Source organism: Trachypithecus francoisi, unplaced genomic scaffold, assembly GCF_009764315.1.
Source record: "Trachypithecus francoisi isolate TF-2019V2 unplaced genomic scaffold, Tfra_2.0 Lachesis_group12, whole genome shotgun sequence".
In the NCBI taxonomy this organism is placed as follows: Eukaryota; Metazoa; Chordata; class Mammalia; order Primates; family Cercopithecidae; genus Trachypithecus; species Trachypithecus francoisi.
In genome coordinates, this window is record NW_022681457.1 from 107,599,846 (window position 1) to 107,620,893 (window position 21,048).

At 50.6% G+C, this 21,048-nt stretch overlaps 1 protein-coding gene and 1 long non-coding RNA gene across 4 annotated transcripts in view; both read right to left on the reverse strand.

The window, feature by feature from the left end:
• Positions 1-3,952: 3,952 nt before the first annotated feature.
• The window catches only part of PADI4 (peptidyl arginine deiminase 4), a 49,445-nt gene continuing 32,349 nt past the window's right edge, over positions 3,953-21,048 (reverse strand). For 2 of the 3 annotated variants that reach the window (XM_033228116.1, XM_033228115.1), the window contains 7 exons: positions 19,414-19,521; positions 12,694-12,848; positions 11,246-11,390; positions 10,908-11,010; positions 9,073-9,143; positions 8,553-8,681; positions 3,953-4,440 (listed from right to left, as the gene is read on the reverse strand). In XM_033228116.1, coding sequence (XP_033084007.1) covers positions 4,207-4,440; positions 8,553-8,681; positions 9,073-9,143; positions 10,908-11,010; positions 11,246-11,390; positions 12,694-12,848; positions 19,414-19,521 — 945 coding nt within the window. In that variant the 3' untranslated portion in view covers positions 3,953-4,206. Of the gene's footprint in view, positions 4,441-8,552; positions 8,682-9,072; positions 9,144-10,903; positions 11,011-11,245; positions 11,391-12,693; positions 12,849-19,413; positions 19,522-21,048 lie in introns of all 3 variants that reach the window. The other variant, XR_004441072.1, reaches the window with a different exon arrangement.
• Positions 13,769-16,057, reverse strand: LOC117093232. The gene is made up of 2 exons (XR_004441073.1): positions 15,446-16,057; positions 13,769-15,401 (listed from the first exon to the last, which is right to left on the reverse strand). It is a non-coding gene; the product is annotated as an uncharacterized LOC117093232 (long non-coding RNA).

Sequence of the window (21,048 nt, forward strand, 5' to 3'; positions counted from 1 at the left end):
TCCAACCTGCAGTAGGTGGAATAATGGCACCCAAGAGATATCAGGTCCTAATCCCCGGAACCTGTAAGTTATTTCACGCAGAAACAGTCTGTGTGGCCGGGCGCGGTGGCTCACGCCTGTCATCTCAGCACTTTGGGAGGCCGAGGTGGGCGGATCACCTGAGGTTGGGGGTTCGAGATCAGCGTGACTAACACAGAGAAACCCCGTCTCTACTAAAAATACAAAATTAGCTGGGCGTGGTGGCAGGCACCTGTAATCTCAGCTACTCAGGAAGCTGAGGCAGGAGAATCGCTTGGACCCGGGAGGCAGAGGTTGCGGTGAGCCAAGATCGTGCCACTTCACTCCAGCCTGAGCAACAAGAGCAAAACTCCATCTGAAAAAGAAAAAGAAAAAAAGGAAAGAGTCTTTGTTTGCAGAGGTGAATGAAGATCTTGGGATGGGGAGATTGTCCCGGACTATCTGGATGGGCTCCAAATATCATCACAAGTGTCATCATAAGGGAGAGGCAGAGGGAGATTTGACACACACAGAAGAAAAAGCCATGTGACCAGGGAGGCAGAGATTGGCGTGAGGCAGCCACTAGCTGAGGAATGCTGGCAGAAGCTAGAAGAGAAATTCTCCTCCTAAAGCCTTTGGAGCTGGGATGGTCCTGCTGATACCCGAATTTCAGCCCAGCGAGACTGATTTTGATCTCCTGGTCTCTGGAACTGAGAGAGGGTCCATCTCTGTTGTTTTAAGTCATTTAGTTCATGATGATCTGTAACAGCAGCTTCAGGAAACGCCTATGTGGTCTCTGGGGAAGGGAGAGGTGGCAGCAAGGCTAAAGGAACAGGGAAGTTTTGTTTGATGGGCACGACCAGGGGATGGCTGTGTGCTCTAGGGGCTGGTAGCACTTTCTCTCCTCCAGAGACACCTCCCACCTGCAACCCACACGTGGCTGGGGTAACATATGTGCATCTCCATGTCCCCTGATGCCAGGGATGCTTTATCCACCAGCTTGTCTCTGATCCTTCCCCAGCCCTAGCAATCCAGCAAAATCGTCAGTTTTATCTGCTAAGTCCTGTTTGCTGCTCCAGGCAGCCCTATCTGCCAGGTTTGGGGCTGAACTCATACCAGCTTCCTCCATCCCTGGCCCCCTTCTGGTCCACAGAAACACTCACGTCCTTTGCTCCAGCACATCTGGGGCTGGGAGAACAGCTGATTTTCTTCAGAGCAGCGTGTTTTGACCCAGGTTTTATGGATCCCCTTCTCCTTAGTGGGCAGGGCAGAGGCTTTTCAAAAAAATATATATATATACAGTATTTATTTATTTATTTATTTAGAGGCAGCGTCTCACTCTGCCCAGGCTGGAGTGCAGTGGCACAATATTGGCTCACTGCAACCTCCACCTCCTGGGTTCAAGTGATTCTCGTGCCTCAGCCTCCTGAGTAGCTGGGACTACAGGCAAGCGCCACCACGCCCAGCTAATTTTTGTACTTTTAGTAGAGACAGGGTTTCACCATGTTGGCCAGCCTGGTCTCGAACTCCTGACCTCTGGTGATCTGACTGCCTTGGCCTCCCAAAGTGCTGGGATTACAGGCGTGAGCCACTGCACCTGGCCCATTTTAACCACTTTTAAGTGTACAGTTCAACAGTGTTAAGTATATTTACGTTGTTGTGAAACAGATCTCCAGAACTTTCTCATCTTGCAAATCTGAAACTCTATACCCATTCAACAACTCCCTTCTTCTTGCTCCTCCAGTACCTGGCAACCACCATTCTACCTTTTTTTTTTTTTTTTTTCAGACTGTCTTCCTTTATTGCCCAGGCTGGAATGTAGTGGGGTGATCTTGGCTCACTGCAACCTCCACCTCCCAGGCTCAAGAGATTCATGTGTCTTAGCCTCCTGAGTAGCTGAGATTACAGGCATGTGCACCCTACACCCGGCTAATTTTTCATATTTTTGGTAGAGATGGGGTTTCACTATCTTGACAAGGCTGGTCTCAAACTCCTGGCCTCAAGTGATCCACCTGCCTCAGATTCACAAAGTGCTGGGCTTACAGGTGTGAGTCACCTGGCCCAGCCTCTCCTTTCTGTTCCTGTGAATTTTTCTAAATAACTCATGTAAGTGGAATCATACAGGATTTCTCTTTTTGTAACTGGCTATTTCCTATAGCATAATGTGCTCAAAGCATATTCATGTTGTAACACTGACAAGATTTCCTTCCTTATTTTCGAGACTAGGTCTCCCTCATTCTGTCACCCAGGCTGGAGTGCAGTGGTACAATCACAGCTCACTGCAGCCTCAACCTCCCTAGGCTCAGGTGATCCTCCCACGTCTGACTCTCAAGTAGGTAGAACTATAGGTGAGCACCACCATGCCCAACTATTTTTTTTTTTTTGTATTTTTTTGTAGAGATAAGGTTTTGCTGTGTTGCCCAGGCTGATCTCAAATTCCTGGGCTCAAATGATTTGCCCACCTTGGCCTCCCCAAATGCTGGGGTTACAGGTGTGAGCCACCGTGCCTGGCCTTCCTTCCTTCCTTTTTAAGGCTGAATAATATTCCCTAGCCAGGGTGGGCAGATTGCTTGAGCCTAGGAGTTTGAGACCAGCCTGGGCAACATGGTAAAACCCCCCATCTTAAAAAAAAAAAAAAAAAAAAGAAAAAAGGAGATCTTGCTTTCAGATATCTTTTTTTTTTTTTTTTTTTTTTTGAGACGGAGTCTTGCTCTGCCACCCAGGCTGGAGTGCAGTGGCCGGATCTCAGCTCACTGCAAGCTCCGCCTCCCGGTTTATGCCATTCTCCTGCCTCAGCCTCCCAAGTAGCTGGGACTACAGGTGCCCGCCTTGTCGCCCGGCTAGTTTTTTATATTTTTAAGTAGAGACAGGGTTTCACCGTATTAGCCAGGATGGTCTCGATCTCCTGACCTCGTGATCCGCCCGTCTCGGCCTCCCAAAGTGCTGGGATTACAGGCTTGAGCCACCGCGCCCGGCCTGCTTTCAGATATCTACCCAGAAGTGGGATTGCTGGATCATATACCAGTTGTATTTCTAATTATTTTTAGGAATCTCTATACTTTTTTCCATAGCAGTTGCATCATTTCATTTTACAATCCCACCAATAGTGCACAAGAGTTCCAATTTCTCAATATCCTCACCAACACTTTTTTTTGATAGTAGCCATTCTAATGGGTGCGAGGTCACTGTGGCTTTGATTTGCATTTCTCTGATGGTTAGTGATGGTAAGCATCTCTTCATGTGCTTGTTGGCCATTTGAACATCATCTTTGGAGAAATGTTATACTCGAGGATTTACTTCCAGGCTTTCTATTCTATTCCATAGGTCTATTTGTCTTTATGACCATGCCGTACTGTTTTGATGACTATAGCTTGTAGTATGTTTTGAAATCAGAAAGTGTGAAGGCAAAGGTTTTTGATATTCATCTTTTCCACCATCATATGTTCTCCATGACATACATGAAAATAACAAGATCCCTGGGTGTTCTCTGAACATCTCGGACACTTTCAAGCCAATATCTGGTCTCAATTTTAATTATCTCAAGCCATCAAGTTTTATTTTCTACAGAGGAATCTGTCTTTATGTCAAAGCCATAAAAGGCAATATACAAAAAGAACACCGAGGAGATGAATTACTCCATTCCACAAAAATCCATCACTGTCAGTATGTAGGTGAATGCCCAGTTGTAGGTGAATTTAAAGAGGGATATGCCCAGACCCCCAGTGGGGTTGACCCCTCCTCTGCTCCCTCCTCCTTTTCTTGGACAGGTCCTGTGGGAAACTCAGAATGAACTAGGATCATGCAAAATTTTATAGCCCAAATACATGTCTGGGAGCAAAACACACACACAATAACGTGGCCTTCAGCGCAGCCTGTTAACACTTTTCAGTTTGTTTTGTAACAGTCAATTCAACCATGACAAATGAGTGAATGAATGAATGACACCAACAACATCTTGACCTCATGTACAAAGTGACTTAAAAAAACTTTATTGCAGCTTCTTAGAGCAGAACTGATCTAAGTGCAATGCTAGGACCATCTTGGGGTCTTCAGAGTGGGAAACTGGGACATAGAAGAAGAAAGCAAGCCACGCTGGGAGGGCTGGCTGCCCCCAGAGAGCCACAATATCCACAAGAGCTCTTGCTTGCCACACTGCAGAGGACCCAGCGACATCTGGCCGGGAGGGAGAGGACGCCAGGGAAGATGGGCTCAGGGCACCATGTTCCACCACTTGAAGGAGAAGGGCTTTCTGCGCACATTGGTGCCGCAGTGCACCTCCCCATGCCTGATGTGGTAGGTGTAGAAGTCATTGATGAAAGTGCAGTGGAGGCCCAGAGGCTCCAGCAGGGAACACACCTTCTCCTCTAGGCAGCAGCGGCCGTTGATGATGGGCCCGAAGGGCTTGGGGATGCCCAGGTGCTTCCCCAGCACCAGCATGTTCACCTGGAGAGAAATGAGGGCTCAGGTCACAGGCAGCAGCAGGCAGCCTGCAGTGCAATCTGAGCAGCCCCTCCCTTCTCTGACCTTTGGAAATAACAGCCCCTCCAGGCATAGTGGCTCAGACCTGTAGTTCCAGCACTTTGGGAGGCTGAGGCAGGAGGATCGTTTGAGCCTAAGAGTTTGAGACCAGCCTGGGCAACATGGCGAGACCCCATCTCTACAAAAAGTATTTTTAAAAATTAGCTGGGCATGGGGGTGCATGCCTGTGGTCCCAGCTACTTTGGTGGCTGAGGCAGGAGGATCACTTGAGCCCAGGAGGTCAAGGCTGCAGTGAGCTGTGATTGTGCCACTGCACTCCAGCCTGGCAGCTTGGGCAACAGAGCGAGACTCTATCTCAAAAATAAAAATTGCCAGGTGTGGTGGCTCACACCTGTAATCCCAGCACTTTGGGAGGCCGAGGCGAGTGGATCACCTGAGGTCAGGTGTTCGAGACCAGCTTGGCCAACATGGTGAAACCCCATCTCTACTAAAAATACAAAAATTAGCCAGGTGCGCCTATAATCCCAGCTACTCAGGAGGCTGAGGCAGGGGAATCACTTGAACCCAGGAGGTGGAGGTTTCAGTGAGCCAAGATCATTCCAATGCACTCCAGCCTGGGTGACAGAGTAAGATTCTGTCTCAAAAAATAAAACAAAATAAAAATAATATCCCCACTTTACAAATGAGGAAACTGAGACCCAGATGTGGAAAATGGTTTGCCTAAGGCCACCCAGCTATTCTAGGACTACAGCTGTTAGACTCCAAGTTCCATACTCTTATTTATTTTAAATTAAAAAAATGCAGATTCGGGGGTACATATGCATATTTGTTGCACGGGTATATTGCTTACTGGTGGGCACAGGGCTTCTAGTGTATCCATTATGCAAATAGTGAACATCGTACCCGAGAGGTAAGTTTCCAGCCCTCACCTCGCTCTCATTCTCTCCATTTTGGTGATCCTCAGTGCCTATTATTTCCATCTCTGTGTCTATGCGCACCACTGTTTAGTTTCTACCTACATGTGAGAACATGCAGTATTTGATTTTCTGTTTTAGTTCACTTAGGATAATGCCTCCAGCTCCATCATGTTGCTGCAAAGGACATGATTTCATTTTTTTTTTTTTGTTTTTCGAGTGAGACAGAGGGTCTCACTCTGTCACGCAGGCTAGAGTTCAGTGGTGCGATCTCAGCTCACTGCAATGTCCATCTCCTGGGCTCAAGCAATCCTCCTGCCTCAGCACATGCCACCATGCCTGGCTAATTTTTCTATTTTCTGTAGAGACAGAGTTTCTCCATGTTGCTCAGGCTGGTCTTGAACTCCAGGACTTAAGCAATCCTCCCGCCGAAGCCTCCCAAAGTGCGGGGATGACAGGTATGAGCCACCCCTCCTGGCTGATTTCATTCTTTCTGATGCTGCCCATGCTCTTAACACTACACTCTCCTCCCCTACCTGCCCCCTTCTGGTAAACTCTTTCTATTACTCAGGGCCCAGCTCAAGTGGCAGCACTTCTGTGAAATTGCTCATAAATCCCTGAGCTCTGGCAGTCACTCCTGCTCTGTGTTCCCGTAACTCCCAGCACTGTGCCTTGCACATAGTAGGCACTCGATAAATATCTGTTGACTGGATGGATAAATGACTGCCTCTGTTATGGCACTTTCCATATGTAAATAATGTATGTAAATGACTCTGCTTCCTCCATTAGATTGGCAGGCGGCCCGGTGAGGAGGAAAGGTGAGGATTTTGGCTGTAGGCCTATGTGGGTTTGAATCCCAACTCTGCTATTCAATAGCTGTGTAGCCTTAGGTAAGTCACATTACCCTTCTGAGCCTCATCAGCAAAATGAGCCCAACACACATTTCCATTGCAATGACAATTACGTAAGAACACGTAGGCACAGCATTGTGCTGGCACATAGTAGGTGCACAGCCATTTTCCATGGGTCCTCAAGGAGGCGTCTCATTCTTTGCAACAGCCTAGACACAGCCTGTGTGTGCTAAGTGCCTCGCACTGTTCATCTCTTTGCCTGTTCCACTCCCTCTTCCCTGCCTCCCACAGCCAGCTCCCAGGAGAGAGGTCTCATGCTCAGGCTCCCTCTGGGGACCTTGAACAGTGAAGGTGCACAGTCAGCTCTCAGCACTACTGACTACCGTAGCCATGAGCATCCACTTTCATTCCTGCACTGGGAAGCCTGGCTTGGCTAAACTGGAGGGAAACAAAATGTTTGGGGTCAATAGTTTAAATTCTTTTGCCCAAGGGACCCTTTATCTACACACAGTCTTCTGCAGAATGTCCATGCAGAAACAGAAAATCTGAACCACTGGATTTGAGACATTGCCTTCAAACTCAAGGGCCCTAGGGAACGCAGTTTGAAAACCACTGTGGTAGGGCCTGCTGGCTCCTCCCTGAACCGTAACCCCCAGCTCCAGAAGAAGGGGGTGGCTGGGGTTCCCCAGTAGAACTGGGTGAAGTCTCTGCCTGGGCCTCGGGTGTGCTCTGAAGAGAGGGAGGAATGGGGCCAAGGAATGGCAAAAACACAGTGGATGATATGAAGACAGCACTCGGGGGCCACAGTGAACGCTCAAGACAAAGGTGGGACACCCTCAAGGGCAGCCTCCGAAGGTGAATCCCACTCAGCCTAGGCAGTGCCAGCCCCACCTCCTCATAGGCGCCTTCCCGGACCCCCTAGTCTGAGGTGGTGCCCCCACATGTGTCCCTGTTATGGTGCATAAGGCGACCTGTGGGCGTCTTGTTTGTTGCTTGACTCCCCATCCGTCCCTCCATCCCCCGCACCACCCCCAAGCCCCAGGGAAGCTGCTAGGTGGGAAGGCAGCATGGTGGTTATGGTGTGGGGTCTGAAGTCAGAGCCCTGGCAGAGGCGGCGATAGACTCTGACTCCCGGAATTGTTGTGAGATACCAGAAGGTGCTCTGGAAGTGGTACAGGGCCATGTAAGCCTGTATAGCGCACCCTTGGCATAAGTGACTCCATCTTAGAAAAAGACTCCATCTTACATTTCAAAAGGCACCATGCTAATAGGAACCAGATGTTTGCCTAATCAACAGAGACTGCACCCAACCAGGCAGGGACATAAGCAGGCACACTCTATTACTATCAGTCCACACCAGAGGACTCCAGCTATAAAAAGATCAGGTCTTCACTAGCTCAAGATGACTGTCTTTTTTTTTTTTTTTCCGAGATGGAGTCTCACTCTGTCGCCCAGGCTGGAGTGCAATAGTGCAATCTTGGCTCACTGCAACCTCTGTCTCCCGAGTTCAAGTGATTCTCCTGCCTCAGCCTCCCAAGTAGTCAGGATTACAGGCTCCTGCCACCACACCTGGCTAATTTTTGTATTTTTAGTAAAGATGGGGTGTCACCATGTTAGCCAGGCTGGACTCAAACTCCTGACCTCAAGTGATCCACCCACTTTGGCCTACGAAAGTGCTAGGATTACAAGTGTGAACCACCACGCCCGGCCTCAAGGTGACTGTCTTAACAGACACTGTCTTGCTGTCACTAGTGATTAGCACCTGGCACCAGCTGTTGAAGGCTCTGCCAAAATTACACTCTTCCTTGCAAGACATTGATGTCCATTTAGATCAGCCTAGGACCCTCTCCTTGTCCACATCACTGTCCTTGGACTGGCTCATTGACCCCTTTTCCTATTCCTTTCTCTCTTGATGTTAAATATTGCTTTGTTTGATGTGGAATGTTTCGTCTATAATATTTCTATGTTGATTAAGTACACTACTATGTGTGGTTTGCAGTACTGACTGACTTGTGGAGTGGCTTGAGCCTGCATGCCCAGGGTTCTCCCTACCTGAGAACTGCTCCCCGGGGAACTCTGTGTGGCTTGTGGATTTTATGATGGAAATAGCATCAGTAGAAGCCAGACCTCGTGGAAAGACACCAACGTGCACAGACCTGGTCACGTCTGACCTTGTACCACTCAGGACAAAACCACAAGTGGTTACAGTGAGGAGCCAAGCCCTCTGGGACCGCCCGGGTGCCCCGCTGGCCTCTTGGGCTGAGCTACCTCCATGCTACCCCCTGGAGTTTTAAAGCCGCCACCTCCTCACCATGTTGGGAAAAAAGGCTTCCGCCTTGGAGAACTGTTTGAGCTTGAAGAGCTGCGGAATGTCGATGATGTCACTCTCAGCCAGGCCCAGCTCCTGCTTCAGCAGCTCACGGTTCCAGTCGATGCATCTCTGAGGGGAGGGGCAGGGGCAGTGAGTGGGGGACTGCTGGCGGTGGGGTTGGTGGGGCACAGTGTGGAACTCAGGCCCCCTGGCCGAGGGAAGGACCTGGGACAGTGTCAGGAAGGCAGTGAGGCAGCTGCCAGGGCCCCCTGCACAGAGGGGCCTCTGGTCAGTACTCTCGGGGGGCCCTGGGGCCTCCTGCTTCCTCTGCTCCCTCAGCCTCTCCCAGTCTCTGCCTCGCCCCTGCTTCTGTGTCTCTGTCTTCCAGCACATCCTGAGATGCTGAGGGAGACTCCTGCGATGTGCCTCTAATCACTGGGAAAGTAGCTGGGGGTGGGGAGTGGGGGGCGGGAAGGGTGGGGCGCCAGGTCTGCTGGGGTGTGGGCACCCAGGCTCCTACCTCCACAAATGAATTATGTTCTCTCAATGTTGTGTTTGACAGAATGTTCTTTATTTTCTGATGGTTTTTTTCTGTCATGGAGAAAAAGAAAAAAAAAAAGAGAAAAAGGAAAAGAAAAAAAGAAAAAAACAGGCAAATGAATTCAGAGGTCGATTTCCCTCTTCCCAGCCAGTGCCAGGAGGACTCAGTATTCTCACCTATAAAATGGAGGCAGTAATAATACTTACAATACAGGTTTGCTATGAGCATCTGTGAGTCAAATGCCTTTAATACAATATTTTAGCAGTATAAGTTCTCATTAAAAATGTTCTCACCTCATTTAAATTCTATTTTTAAAATATATTTTTATAGTTTAATTTAATTAATTAATTTATTTGAGAGAGAACCTTGCTCTGTCACCCAGGCTGGAGTGCAATGGCACGATCTTGGCTCACTACAACCTCCACCTCCCAGGTTCAAGCGATTCTCCTGCCTCAGCCTCCCCAGCAGCTGGGATTACAGGCACGCACCACTGTGCCTAGCTAACTTTTATAATTTTAGTAGAGACAAGGTTTCACCATGTTGGCCAGGTTGGTCTCGAACTCCTGACCTCAAGTGATCCACCCGCCTCAGCTTCCCAAACTGCTGGGATTACAGGCGTGAGCCACTGCGCCTGGCCTAGTTTAATGTATTTTGATAGCACACTTATAGGAACAGCACAGAAAACAGACAACATTAAAAATACCTATTTGCATGCAGGACAGACAGCTCAGAAAAGTATAGTGAATGGATGGAATCTACTGTGTGATAAAAATGCTACAAATACCATTTAGTTGCTGTCAATAAGAAATTTCCTTGTTTTAAGCCAGACTTGGTGGCTCATGCCTATAATCCCAGCACTTTGGGAGGCCAAGGTGGGCGGATCACCAAGTCAGGAGTTCAGGACCAACCTGGCCAGTCTGACAAAACCCTATCTCTACTAAAAATACAAAAATTAGCCGAGCATGGTGGTGCACGCCTGTAATCCCAGCTCCTTGGGAGGCTGGGGCAGGAGAATCACTTGAACCCAGGAGGTGGAGGCTGCAGAGAGCTGAGATTGCGCCACTGCACTCCAGCCTGGAAAACAGAGGAAAACTTTGTCTCAAAAAAAAGAACATCCAGAAAAATTTAACAGGTTTACTTATAATTATTAAAAAGTTGAACCACTGAAACTTGTTCACTAAAATATTTTGTCTTGCATTAATGCTAAATTCTCTTGTCTCCAAAGAGATCCCATTGAGAGAGGAAGAAACAGGTCCGCCCTCACCTGATGCCACACAACATACTGAGACCTGAGGTGGAGCTCTCAGCCACAGAGGCTCTTCAGCCTGTGGGCCTGGCCCGTGTCTGTGAGCTCTGCTGAAAGAGTAATATTTCATCTGTGCTCCAGCCAGACCGAACCTCCCCCAGGTCCTCACACACATCACGCTTTCTCCCGCCTCTGAGCCTTCACATGCCCTGTCCCTCTGCCTGTGGTATCTCTCTTCCTGTCATTTCCCTGCCCCGTTTGCCCAGCCAAGTCCTACTTGCATGCTCCTACTTGGCCTTTGCCTCCTCTAAGAAGGCTTCCCTGAGCTCCGTCCGCTCAGACACCCCTCAAAGCCCCTGTGTGGGAGCTGTTCTGTTGACTCACTTCCCCTGGCCTATGAGCCCAGAGGGTAGTGAGCTGCTCTGCCCTGTTCATGCAGTCTCCCCAGTGTTTGGCACAGTTCCTGGCACACAGTAGGTGCTCAGATGCTACCCTGTCGCCTGGATGATTCCCTCCAGGCAACAGCAGACCACGGGAAGCAGGAAGGTGCATGGATGGGAGAACTTACTCTTGATCCCTTGGAACAGCAGGGCATCCCCGTGGCCCTCATTCTGCTGCTCCTGGAACAGTTTGTAGCAGGACCTGGGGCTGGCCAGGAGGAGCCGGAAGCCCTGGAGGCAGAAACACTGGGGTTAGAAGTCAGCTTTGCCCCTGGGGCTCCCAAGGAGGGTGGATCTGCCGAGGGTGGAAGGAGTATGGACTTGGACCCAAGCTGGCCACCTCCTCTACTCCCATCCTAAGGGTGAAGGAAAAATAGACTCAGACAAGTAAAGTTGCTCCCACCCCAGGCAGAGGGTCTACTCAGGAAGGAGGCATGGCTTCCTGAGGCAGCCCCCAAGACTGTACCTTCCTGTCGGGTGCAGGCACAAAGCTCAGGAACTCATCCACGTGGCCCACGGTCAGCCAGTCAGAATAGAGCTTCACAGGAGCCTGCACCTGCTGGGCACTGAGGAAGTCCTGCAGGGCCTGGTGCATCTCCCGGCTCTCACTGCTATCATGGCAGGGTTAAAGGGGTATTATTGGCAGCAAGGACTACACGGAAGTCTCTGAAGGACAAGGGGCCTGGCAAAAAGGTCAGGGTTCTCCTTGAGCTGAGAAAAGGATGCAGGAGGCTGGAATGCCTTTATTTTATCCCCTAACATTTGAGAAATTAAGGAATTGTCATTCTAGTTTCATTGGGGGAAACTGAGGCACAGAGTCACTAAGGTAAGTAGGACAAAGCTTAGCCTCAGAAAGCACTGCCTCTTGAATTAGACGAGATGCTGGTGTTCTGGGTACACATGGGGTTTAGAGCCAGACTGACCTAAGTTGCTGATCTCTTGTTAGCCGTGTGGCTTTGGGGACATTCCTTCACCTGTTTGAGCCTCAGTTTTCTCTTAAAAAAAACATTAGTGTTCCATTGCCTTGCTCTTTTTTTTTTTTTTTTTTTTTTTTGAGACAGAGTCTTCCTCTGTTGCCGAGGCTGGTGCAATCTCGGCTCACTGCAACCTCTGCCTCCTGGGATCAAGTGATTCTCCTGCCTCAGCCTCCCGAGTAGCTGAGATTACAGGCATGTGCCACCACACCCAGCTAATTTTTGTATTTTTGGTAGAGACAGGGTTTCCTCATGTTAGTCACGCTGGTCTCGAACTCCTGACCTCAGGTGATCCACCCACCTCAGCCTCCCGAAGCGCTGGGATTAGAGACGTGAGCCACTGTGCCCAGCCTCTTCTTCTTGTTCAATTGGTTCTAGCCATCCTGGCCTTGCACACAGGAGCTCATTCCTGCCTCAGGGCCTTTGCACATGCACTTTCATCTGCCTGGAACTCTCTGTCCCAGGTCTCCAGATGGCCCTGTCCCTTCTGTCATTAGGCCTCAGTTCAAAAGTCCCTTCCCCAAAGAGGCCCTCCCTGGTCACCCTAACTATTCCTCTTCCTCCTGTGCCCCTCTCTTTTGTTTTTGTCACTATTTGAAATTATCTTGTCTACTTTTCTATCATCTATTTCCCCACTAGAGTAGTGGTAAGGCCTTGTCTTTCATGTCCACGGCTGCATTCCCAGCTCCCAGAACATTCTGGATGCTCAGTAAATATTCACTGACTGAAAGAGGGTAAGTGGCAGAGCTGGAATTGAACTTGGGTCTATGGGCTCCAAAGCCTGCATTCCTCACCCTGCACTTGGATTCCCCTCATACTCCCTCAAGCCTGTTGGGCCCTCTAGGGTCGGAAGCAGGTAAGCGAGGCTTCTACTCTGGCCTCTGCTTTTCCACAGCCTCCCTGGGTCCTGGCCGCCCCCTCCTGTTACTCCCCTCCTTACCTGGGATAACAGCTGTCCCCGAAGAGAATCCTGCCCAGCGGGTATTCCTTGCCCCTGACTGTGACCGGGGGGCTCACTTCCAGGTTCCCAAAGGAGTCCAGCCCACTGACACCCCCTGTTTGGGGCCCTCGAGTTACGTAGCCAAAATCTGGACCCTGAGATACGAGAAGGGAGTGCCAAGAGTTAGAGGAATGAGGTCCCTGGTGAAGGGTGCGGGGGTCCAAGTTTAGAGATGAACTTGGGCACAGGAAGTAACTCAGTACCGTCTGCAGCTGGTACATAGCAGGTGCTGTTATCACGTGTGGAATGTTAAAGGAATGTTGAGTTCATTCAGTGGACAAGAAAAGGGACTAGCTAACGCATGCCAGCTGCTTGGGAAACTTTAACTTTGGCATAAAATGAATCTGCAAAACATCATTTTTTCCCCACCTTAAGACAGAGTCTCACTCTGTTGCCCAGGCTGGAGTGCAGTGGCGCCATCTCAGCTCACTACAACCTCTGCCTCTGGGTTCAAGCAATACTCCTCAGCCTCCTGAGTAGTGGAGACTACAGGCATGCCCCACCATACCCAGCTAATTTCTGTATATATAAATATAGTTTTTTATTATACTTTAAGTTCTAGGGTACATGTGCACAACGTGCAGGTTTGTTACACATGGATACATGTGCCATGCTGGCGTGCTGTACCCATTAACTCGTCATTTACATTAGATATATCCCCTAGTGCTATCCCTCCCCCATCTTTTTTTTTTTTTTTTTAAGTAGAGATGGGGTTTCACCATGTTGGCCAGGCGAGTCTCAGATTCCTGACCTCAAGTGATCTGCCTGCCTCAACCTCCCAAAGTGCTAGGATTACAGGCATGAGCCACTATGCCCAACCACATTTATTCTCTTAAAGTTCTGGAGGCCAGAAGCGTGAAATCAGTTTCACTGGGCTTAAGTCCAGGGATGGCAGAGCTGGTTCCTCCTGGAGGCCCTGAGGAAAAATCTATTATATTTCCTTGTCTTATTCAGCTTCTAATAGCCGCCTTAGCTGGCAGCCCCTCCTTCCATCTTCAAAGATCTCTAGTCTCTGCTTCCATCATCACAGGCCCTTCCCCATTCCAGGATAAACCAGGATAATCACCCCATCGCAAGATCCTTAACATAATCACGTTCAGCAAAGTCCCTTTTACCATATAAGGAAACATCAGATTCGGGGGGATTAGGATGTACGGGGCCATTATTCAGTCCACCGCCCATCTTCTCCGCCTCCCAGGAGAGGGTACATCTAGCCTTCTACACATAGATGGTCCATTCCCTGAGGCTTCATGGGGGCCATGAACTTCCTGAGAGTAGACTCCAAATTGTGTGCCCAGGTATGAGTTTCTGGGAAGATGAGTGGATCTCAAGAAGGTCTGTGATCTCCAAATTTACTTCTTCACTGCAGTTTTGACCTCCTGGGCTCAAACGATCCTCCCGCCTCAGCCGCCCGAGTAGCTGGGACCACAGGTGCATGCCATCACAACCTGGCTAATTTTTAAAGTTGTTTTTTTCCTGTAGAGATGGGGTATCACTATGTTGCCCAGGCTGGTCTCAAACTCTTGGGCTCAATCTTCCTGCCTCGGCTCCCAGAGTGTTGGGATTATAGGTGTGAGCTACTGCACCCAGCCTGATTCCACAAATTTAAAAACCACACTTCCAGTTCCTCTCTCCACTCCTCTCTAAAACCCAGACCAACCCACCTTCCCCCGCCCATCAAAGCTTTCCTTGTCCAGGTCTCCATGAACACACAGCCAAACCCCAAGGGCAATGCCTGGCCCTCACCTTCCCCCTCAGAAGCCCCTGAATCAGCCAGTTATGCCTGCGTTCTCAGCACACTGTCTGCACTGAGCTTTCAGGACTCTGGGGGATCCTGGTTCACCTCCAACCTCACTTGCCCCTTCAGTGGTCCTGCCGAGTCTCATGGAATTCCATTCCTGAGCCGACAACCCTCGTGTTCGCATCTCTGGGTATCCCTTCCCTCCCAAACATCAGACGTGTACTGGGGCTCACCTGACTTCCCATTTGGATGTTGACCAATTATCTCCCACTTACCCTGAACAGAACTTTGGGCCCCCTCTTCCCACCTCCTCATTTTCCATCAACCTGTTCCTCCTCCCACAGTCCTCCCCTTCCAGGGGATGGTGCCTGCCACCCACAGAGGTCACAGTCTTGCTGTCGCCTTTGGCTTGCCTCTCTCATAGTGGGGGTCAGAATGTTCTGCTGGCTCCGCCTTCTAGACATAGCTGGAATCTTACAGCTTCTCGCCTCCTCCAGCCACGCCCTGTCTGCACTCCCAGCATCCTTCACCTGCCCACTCCCCTCCCCTTTGCCTCTGCTCTCTTTACACAACACGTAGCAGGGCTTGTTCTCTTTTCTAACAAACCAGATCATAATCCTCCTCTGTTTAAGACCCTGTGATGATTCTCAGTTTCTAAACAATGGCCTTACCAGTAGCCAACAAACCCAATCCCATCCTGTCATCCCGTCCCTTCCCCATCACCTCTGACCACAGCCTCTCCTACCACCTCCCATCACCTCCCTGACCACCCCTCCTACAACCTCTCATCTCCTCCCTGACTGCCTCTCCTACGGCCTCCCATCACCTCTCTGACCACAGTCTCTCCTACCACCTCCCATCACCTCCTATCTCCTCCCTGACTGCCTCTTCTCCCACCTCCCATCACCTCCTGTCTCCTCCCTGACTGCCTCTTCTCCCACCTCCCATCACCTCCCTGAGCACTTCCCCTACCGCCTCCCATCTCCTCCCTGAACGCCTCTCCTCCCACCTCCCATCACCTCCCTGACTACCTCTCCTATGGCCTCCCATCACCTATCTGACCACAGCCTCTCCTACCACCTCCCATTACCTCCCTGACCACCCCTCCTACCACCTCCCATCACCTCCTATCTCCTCCCTGACCACCTCTTCTACCACCTCCTATCTCCTCCCTGACCGCCTCTCCTACCACCTCCTACCTCCTCTCTGACCACCTCTCCTCTCGCTCTTCTGGTTGCTCTGCTCCACCCCTCCAGGCCCTTTTGCTGTTCTTGAACACTCAAGTGAGGCTCCTGCCCCAGGGCCTTTGCACTGGCTATTTCACTGCCTACAACACTCTCCACCCAGACACCCATTCACATGGCCAACTCGCTCACCTCCCTCAAGCGTTTGCTGTAAGGTCAGCTTCTCTGTGAAGCCCACCCTGACCATCCTATTTAAGAATGCATTTTTTTTTTTTTTTTTTTTTGAGACCAGGTCTCACTCCTATTGCCCACGCTGGAATGCAGTGGTGTGATCATGGCTCACTGCAGCCTCACCCTTCAGGGTTCAAGGATCCTCCCACCTCAGCCTCCTAAGTAGCTGGAACTATAGGCATGTACCACCATGCCCGAGGCTTATTTTTACTTAATTTTTTTTTTTTTTTTGTAGAGACAGGGTTTCACTATGGTGCCTAGGCTGGTCTCAAACTCCTAGGCTCAAGTAATCCACCAGCCTTGGCCTCCCAAAGTGCTGGGATTACTGGAATGAGCCACCAGACTCGGCTTTAAGAATGTAACCTAATCCACCTTCCCTACCATGCTGGTACCTGTGAGCCCCTCCATTCCGCTCTACTCTGTCTTTTCCTGCAGCTCTTTCTTTTTTTTTTTTCCCTCTGAGACAAGGTCTCATCTGTCACCCAGACTGGAGTGCAGTGGTGCAATCATGACTCCTGGGCTCAAGTGATCCTCCCGCCTCAGCCTCTCTAGTACTTGGGACTACAGGCATGCGTTACCATGCCTAGCTAATTAAAACAATTTTTTTTTTTTTTTTTTTTTTGTAGGGAAAAGGTCTGCTTATGTTGCCCAGTCTGGTCTCAAACTCCTGGGCTCAAACAGTTCTCACACCTTGGCCTTCCAAAGTGCTAGGATTACAGGCATAAGCCACCACACCCAGCACCTGCAGCTCTTGACATCACCTTCTAAGGAACTGTATAACTGCTTTGTTCCATTCATTGTCTGCTGTCTGTCTCTCTGGGCCAGAATGTCCCCTCCGTGAGGTCAGGGACCTTGGCGTTGCTCCCTGTCATATCCCAAGTGCCCAGAACAAGTCCTGGCTGAGTATGTGTTCAAACAGTGATGAATGAATGTAAATTCATCCACATCACTGCCCTGGCCGCAGAAGTGGCCCCCCAAGAGTAGGCTGTGCAGGGGATGCTCACGCGTGCCAGGTGATGCAGCCTGAGGCACACACAACGCTGGAAAGCTGTTGCCCTTCTCATTTTCCTCTCGTCTTTTCTGGCTTCCTCAAAAATTCAAGTTTCAGTGATGCAAACACATCCTTGACACCTGCTCATCTCTCATTTTAACAACCAGAGAGCTGACCTCCAGCTCAGAGATGCTGCAGTCACTTGTAATGAGCTGGCTTTGGTAGCAGGATCTTCTTTCAGTTTGTTTAACTTCACAGTTGCCTTCTATCTGTAGGAAATGCTGCTGGTTTCCCATTGACGGCAGTGATAGAAAATTGACTGACGATGCTTACGGGAAGAACCACCACTGTGTGAAGCTTCGTGCAAGCTGACCAATGGACAGCGTAAGGCATAACAGCCTCAGGCCCAGCAGCGTGGGCAACAAAAAATAGATGAAGGAGTCCATGATTTTAACAAAATACACTGAAGTCAACAGGGGGCTGTAGTGGAGAAGGCTAAGAGTTGGGGTGGGAGTAGCGATCCCTCCTTCAGCATCAGGGAAGGCCTCACTGAGTAGGGAATCGAAGCTGAAACCTGAAGGCTGAGAAGCAGCCAGCCCCGTGGACAGCGAACAGCGTTGCAGGCAGAGGGAATGGCATATGCAAAGGCCATGAGGTGGGGAAACGTTAGGCAAGTTTGAAGAATAGGACGGAGGCCAGTGGAGGGGGGGCTGGGTAAGGGACAGCGAGAGTGGCCCACAATGGTGGAGAGGCAGGTGGGGCCAAAGCCTGGTGCCGAGTGTGATTTTTTCTCCAATTCTTTTCATTCTGAGTGATTTGGGTGGTTTTTTTGTTTTTGTTTTTTCTTTAGACACAGTCTTGCTCTGTCACCCAGGCTGGAGTGTAATGGTGCAATCTTGGCTCACTGCAACCTCTGCCTCCTGGGTTCAAGGGATTCTCCTGCCTCAGTCTCTTGAGTAGATGGGATTACAGGCACACGCCACCATGCCCAGCTAATTTTTGTATTTGTAGAGATTTTTAGAGATGGGATTTCGCCATGTTGGCCAGGCTGGTCTTGAACTTCTGACCTCAGGTGATCCGCCCTCCTTGGCCTCCCAAAGTACTGGGATTACAGGTGTGAGCCACCGCGCCCGGCCTCATTCTGAGTGATCTGAGTCAGAATATGCAGATGTGCTTAGCTGAGGGACCAGTGCCGCCTGCCTTCATCCAAAGTTGTCTGTGGGAAAGGGGATGACAACGGTGCCGAGGTGTCCGTCTGTCTGTCCAGCAGGACTCATGGCATCAGAAAATCTGACCTTTGTTATACTTGGAGCATCAACGTAAGAGACACAGCCACTGAACCAGGCAGGACTGAAAGCAGTGGAAAGAGGGCAAAGTCACGGTAGCAGCTGGCTGGTTTGCCCCAGCGCTGCTGAAACAGGATGAACTCGACCCCATGGCTGAGTACACACTGTGAATCCAACAGCATCTCTGCATCTCCACTGCTCGGCACACAGCTTGGCCAGGAGGAAGCAAGCCTCGGGGCAAGTTGTTGAGTTTGACTGAAGTTTCATTCTGAAGCCTTCTGTGTGGGCAGGGCCACTCTCCCTTCCCTTGGGGCACAGTACAGATGCTTGTCGGGAAGCCATTTGTCCTAGCAAACCTTGGCCCCCACACTCCTTCCGTCGTTTTCCCTGGGCACCTTGAGCCAAGGGCTGCCAGGGCTCAGAGCGCAGGCCTGGAGTCTTCCTGGGAAAGCAGGGAGAGGGAGGCAGGGCGGGGAAGAGCATGCTCACCAAGCCGGACTGGCCGGGTTTGAATTCCAACTTCTCCACTCTGAGCCTCAGTTTCTTCTTCTATAAAATGGGCCTATTGATAGCAGCTCCATAAAAGTTTATCAAATTAAATGAGTCAGTGCAGGTAAAGAATGCAGCACTGGCTAACACATGACTCATGCTCAATAAATGCAACTATTATTATTATTATTCTGTGCTGAGTTTGCATCAACCTGCCAGGCTAGTCAAGCATGAGTCAGCAATATGTCACTTCCCACCCCCACATGGACAGCCTCTGGCTGGTAGAGTCACACCCAGGAAATGACCGCTGATACACTGATCCCAAAATCCCCCACATCCCAGATGGAGCCCCTGAAGGCCAAACCCCACCCATAAGACAGAGCCTCCAGCTGGACGTTGGGAAAGATTCCAGCCCTGGCCTCACCTCCGCCGTGCAGCAAGAGCTTCTTTAAGAGCACAGGGAGGTCCAAGCCTGAGCCACCTCCTCAGCAGGGTTCCCTGGAGACCAAGCTGAGCTCACAGGTGACAAGGGCTTTGGGAAATGAAGAGCCAGATCTTATCTCAGTAATAACAAAAATAACAAGCCCCACCTACACGAGCCCACTTTGGCAGGAATTCCACCTGCTTGTCCTGGGTTACTCAGCCACAGACGCAGGCGGGGAAGCCAGGCTAAAAGGAGGGAGTCTCAAGACAAGAGGGTTTTGGCAGCTGTGCCCCCTCCCCACCCCAGGCAGGTACCATCACGCGTTTGACGGGAAACTCCTTCAGGCCTCTGTTCCTTGGAGAGTCAAACACCACCGGCAGCGTTTTGTGTGGGGCTTGGATGTAGCCGATCTCCATTTCATCCTGTGGGAGTGAGTGGAGAGGAGGCTGTTGTGCATGCGACCTGGGTCTTGGTACCCAACGCCAGGATGGGGGCATGAAACCATCCATGCACTCTTACCCTTGCAGTCAGGGGCACATTCCCATGAGATGTTTGATCTCAGAGAAGGGGCTCAGAAAGCGGAGCTTATTGCCCCATATTTGCCCAGTGCATGAGAGGCCATGAGCCTGCAGGAGCGCCCTTCCCTCCCACTCCTGGTGGTGCCTGGGCTGGTGCTGGTGACCCCTGGTGAGCAAAACTCAGACCCCTCCTCAAGGTGAGAAAACCGGGAGCCAGGCAGTGGGCACCAGGGTTAGGAGGTAATGAGGGGGTGAGGGGTTGAGGGGTCTGTGGGGACACGGAGGAGGGGCTCCCGATGCAGCTAGGATGGGCCAGAGAAGGCCTCTTGGTGCCAGGGCTCCTGGCCTCCTCCCCAAAGGAAGGCGGATAAGACCCAGCCTGGGCCACTGCAGTGGGCAGGAGGAGCACGGGGAGGTTTTAGAAATGAATCTGCTGCAAATTCTGCCTCCGCAGGCTTGTATTCTAGCAGGCAGATGTGATATTGGACATAATCACTACTATAAGTTACTATTAGGATGAACCAGACAAAAGTTCCACTCTTGCAAATCAAAAATGGCGCCTATCAGCAATTTCACACAAGTCAACCTGGTATCAAAAAAATGGAATGGTGGCCAGGTGCAGTAAGTCACGCCTGTAAGCCCAGCACTCTGGGAGGCTGAGATGGGTGGATCACCTGAGGTCAGGAGTTCGAGACCAGCCTGACCAACAAGGAGAAATGCCATCTCCATTAAAATACAAAATTAGCCAGGCGTGGTGGCCCATGCCCGTAATCCCAGCTACTCGGTAGGCTGAGGCAGGAAAATCATTTGAACCCGGGAGGCAGAGGTTGTGGTGAGCTGAGATTGCGCCATTGCACTCTAGCCTGGGCAATGAGAGCGAAACTCCATCTCAAAAAAAAAAAAAAAAAAAAAGATGGAATGGCAAGAAAGGAAGAGAGGATGTTGTGTGGGGGGTGAAAAGAAAGAGGGTTGAATTCCTGCTGGGGGTGATGGGGGAGATTTATGGACGAGGAATTCGTGCTGGGATTCACGGGTATGAATTGCAGATGGGTGATGGGAATGGGGAGGTGGGTCCAAAAGGCAGCACCACAGGGGTGTGGCATGGAAGGGCAGGGTCCCAAGGCAAAGCAAGGCAGTGCTGGGGAGGGTCAGTGCCACCCACCAAATGCCCACTGGCACTGCCCAGTGCCAGGCATTAGGGTGCTGGACTGGATGAGGCCTAGTCTCAGTCCTTGGGGTACTCCTGGCATGATGGGGGAGTGGCACGGAAACAGAGAATGGTAATCGGGTGTTTCTAGGCACAGTGGCAGGCTGGCCTCAGGGAAGGAAGCCAGGCAGACTGAGAGGGCCCTGGAAACAGACTGAGCAGGAGGAGGTGGGAGCCATGGAAAGTGCTAGAGCGCTTCCTCTGAAGCCACGGCCTGAGCTCTA